Below are 471 nucleotides of genomic sequence, written 5' to 3'. Positions count from 1 at the left end.
CATCTATTTTTATCAAAATAAAGAATTTTATCTATAATGTTTAATCCAGTGAAATATCATCATTTAATTACTAACTTCTCTTTTGATTACTAATTCCTCTTCTACATTTTTTCCTTCCTTTCAGGAATGGAGATTTGGCATTTCTATTAAAAGTGCTCCAACCCTCTGAGAAATCATTTTTAACTCAGGTGTTATAAAATGAACCTTTTACAAATAAAAAGGACATAGCTCTCACCTGCTCCTTTAGCATGCACGACCCTCTCAGGAATTCTCTCCCGGTCAAAATGAGCCATTTCATCAGTGAAAATCACATCCTGAACGACGAGGGGCCCCCGGGGGCCTGCTGTCATAATATTAAGTTTGTCTCCTATTGGATTACCAGCCCCGGTGGTGAGGACATCAGGACTCTAGGTGAACATGAAAGGAAAAAGAATGCAGGAGAGTCAGTACCAAAAAAAAAAAAAAAAAAAA

The 471-nt window shown here is 36.9% G+C and overlaps 1 protein-coding gene across 1 annotated transcript in view; it reads right to left on the bottom strand.

The window, feature by feature from the left end:
* CAT (catalase) overlaps window positions 1–471 on the bottom strand; it is a 29648-nt gene that overhangs the window by 20550 nt on the left and 8627 nt on the right. Inside the window, exon 2 of the mRNA XM_023528790.1 lies at window positions 236–407. Coding sequence (XP_023384558.1) covers window positions 236–407 — 172 coding nt within the window. The remainder of the gene's footprint in view (window positions 1–235; window positions 408–471) is intronic.

The sequence above is a fragment of the Pteropus vampyrus genome, unplaced genomic scaffold (genome assembly GCF_000151845.1).
Source record: "Pteropus vampyrus isolate Shadow unplaced genomic scaffold, Pvam_2.0 Scaffold31, whole genome shotgun sequence".
Taxonomy (NCBI): Eukaryota; Metazoa; Chordata; class Mammalia; order Chiroptera; family Pteropodidae; genus Pteropus; species Pteropus vampyrus.
This window is presented reverse-complemented; position numbering and strand designations above follow the sequence as displayed.